Source organism: Homarus americanus, unplaced genomic scaffold (assembly GCF_018991925.1).
Source record: "Homarus americanus isolate GMGI-L3 unplaced genomic scaffold, GMGI_Hamer_2.0 scaffold50165, whole genome shotgun sequence".
Taxonomy (NCBI): domain Eukaryota; kingdom Metazoa; phylum Arthropoda; class Malacostraca; order Decapoda; family Nephropidae; genus Homarus; species Homarus americanus.
In genome coordinates, this window is record NW_024748747.1 from 232,501 (window position 1) to 234,787 (window position 2,287).

The following is a 2,287-nucleotide window of genomic DNA, read 5'->3' on the forward strand; positions in this document are numbered from 1 at the left end:
TGTGTCTATTAGAGAGAGACATATCGAAGACGTTTTTACCCAAGACCCTCACGGAAGAGACAGAGAGACTAATAGACAGAGAGAAAGAGATTAAGAAAAAAAAACAGAGATAAAGAACGAAAGAGACAATGAAAACAAGAGAAAATAACTAAACAGAAGAGACAAAGACCAAAATACGGATAAAAATGAAGACAGAAAGCAGAGATTGACAGACACGAAAGAATAAGACCACCTTATTGGTTGAGCTGGGTGGCGCCTGAGACGTCTTTAATTAAGTCGACCAATAAAACGCAGTCTCCAGGTACCTCAATGACGTCATAGGACTTAAACCAAAACACGTACAAATTATTCCAAAGTTTTTCGTCAATTTTATTTTTATTTATTTGTTTAATGGACTATGAGGAGAGGCATGTCCGTTATATCGAGGGTCTGTTAAATGTGAAACCCCCATCTAACATAACACATTAAAGAGATAGGAGTCCGTTATATGGAGGTTTCACCACCTCTGTTATGATGGTTTATGGTCCGTGTGTCCTGCTCTCTCTTTCTCTCTCTCTCTCTCTCTCTCTCTCTCTCCCCCTGACATATCAAAAGGGTACAATTCTCTCATCAACTCAGTCATTCCTCTCTCATACACACACGACCCTCTCTCATACACACACGACCTTCTCTCATACACACACGACCCTCTCATATACACAAACGACCCTTTCACATACACACACGACCTTCTCTCATACACACACGACCCTCTCACATACACACACGACCCTCTCACATACACATACGACCCTCTCACATACACATACGACCCTCTCACATACACATACGACCCTCTCACATACACATACGACCCTCTCTCATACACACACGACCCTTCCCCTTACTAACTTGAGTAGCTTCTTTAACATCTAAAACGAGAGCCTTTTATACGAAGCCCCTAACAGCTCGGCTAAAATTGATCCCCAACACACCTGCAGTTCTGAAGATGGTTTCTACACCTGTAACTTATTAACACACCTGAAGATGGTTACTTAATACACCTGCAACTTGTTAATTAACCATAAAGTGTAAATGAACCTTGTATCCTAACATTGATTTGAATACCTGTAGATAGTTCAGACACCTGTAACTTGTTAATTAGTCACAAGGTGTAAAGTTGATGGTGTTCGTGTGGTCCTGGAAAATAACCGACGGGAAGTGATGACAAAATACTCGTATGTTACGTTGTTGCGGAGTCTCTGTCTCTCTGTGTCTTCGTCTGTCTGTTTCTGTCTCTCTTATCTCTATCTTTATCTTATATCTCTCTTTTTCCCTCTGTCTAGTAGTTCATGTCTCTGTCTTTCTTTTTTTTTCTCTCCCTTTGTCTTATTCCATTGTCATTCTGTCTCTTCTCCATTTCTGCTTCATTCTCTGTCTCTTTTTCTTCCTCTCCCCATCTCTGTTCCTTCTCTTCCTCAATATTAATTTCTTGAAGATGGAAAAGGAAAACCAATCCCATCTTCTCTTCATTTCTACCCCCATCTCTCCCCATCTCCTCCCTTCCCACCCATCCCTTTCTCCTTCTTTTCCTTTGACCCTATTCCTTCTATCTCACTTCTTGTCCCTCAAGTTAGTACAGACGGAACAGGTAGACACATTCTATCCTCCCTCTCCCCATCCCTATCTCTCTCCCTTTCTCCCGCACTCTCCTTCCCTCTCTTTCTCCCATCCTTACCCACTCTCCTTCCCATAATCCCCCACTCTCCTTCCCTCTCTTTTTTCGTACCGCCCTTCCTTCTCCCACTTCCCTTTCTCCCTCCTTCCCTCATCCATTCCTTCTGGACCTCTTTCATCCACAACACTTACCTCTTGGCCTTCACGTTGGTGGAGAGGGAACAGGTGGTTTCGTTGTCAGAGATGGTGGAACAGGCGGAGGGAGGGCGGCTCATATCACCTCTGATTGGGTGGTCGTTGTGGTCGGCATCCTTCAAGATCTTCTCTTCCTCGTCTCCACTGCCGCCCCTCGACCTCTGCCGCCCAAGACGTACTAAGGACCTCACCGCTTTCATCCCTGCGAATCCTCGACTGTAGGAGAATAAAAAGAAATAAGAATCAGAATAGGAATTTAAAAGAGAAATGGACTTATAATAATGAAAATCCTTGATATGATATTATAATTAGAAATGGAATTAGAGAGATAATAGGAATGAGAATCAGAATTATATAGGTAATTTAAAAGATGATTATAATTAGACTTAATCTGAAAAAGGAATTAAAAGATAAGAAAGGGATTAAGAGGAATTAA

General features: G+C 42.0%; 1 protein-coding gene across 8 annotated transcripts in view; it reads right to left on the reverse strand.

Moving 5' to 3' along the window:
* LOC121880389 (otoferlin-like) overlaps positions 1 to 2,063 on the reverse strand; it is an 83,144-nt gene extending 81,081 nt beyond the window's left edge. For all 8 annotated transcript variants that reach the window (XM_042387554.1, XM_042387553.1, XM_042387551.1 and 5 more), the window contains exon 1: positions 1,849 to 2,063. In XM_042387554.1, coding sequence (XP_042243488.1) covers positions 1,849 to 2,051 — 203 coding nt within the window. In that variant the 5' untranslated portion in view covers positions 2,052 to 2,063. The remainder of the gene's footprint in view (positions 1 to 1,848) is intronic.
* Between the last annotated feature and the right edge of the window lie 224 nt (positions 2,064 to 2,287).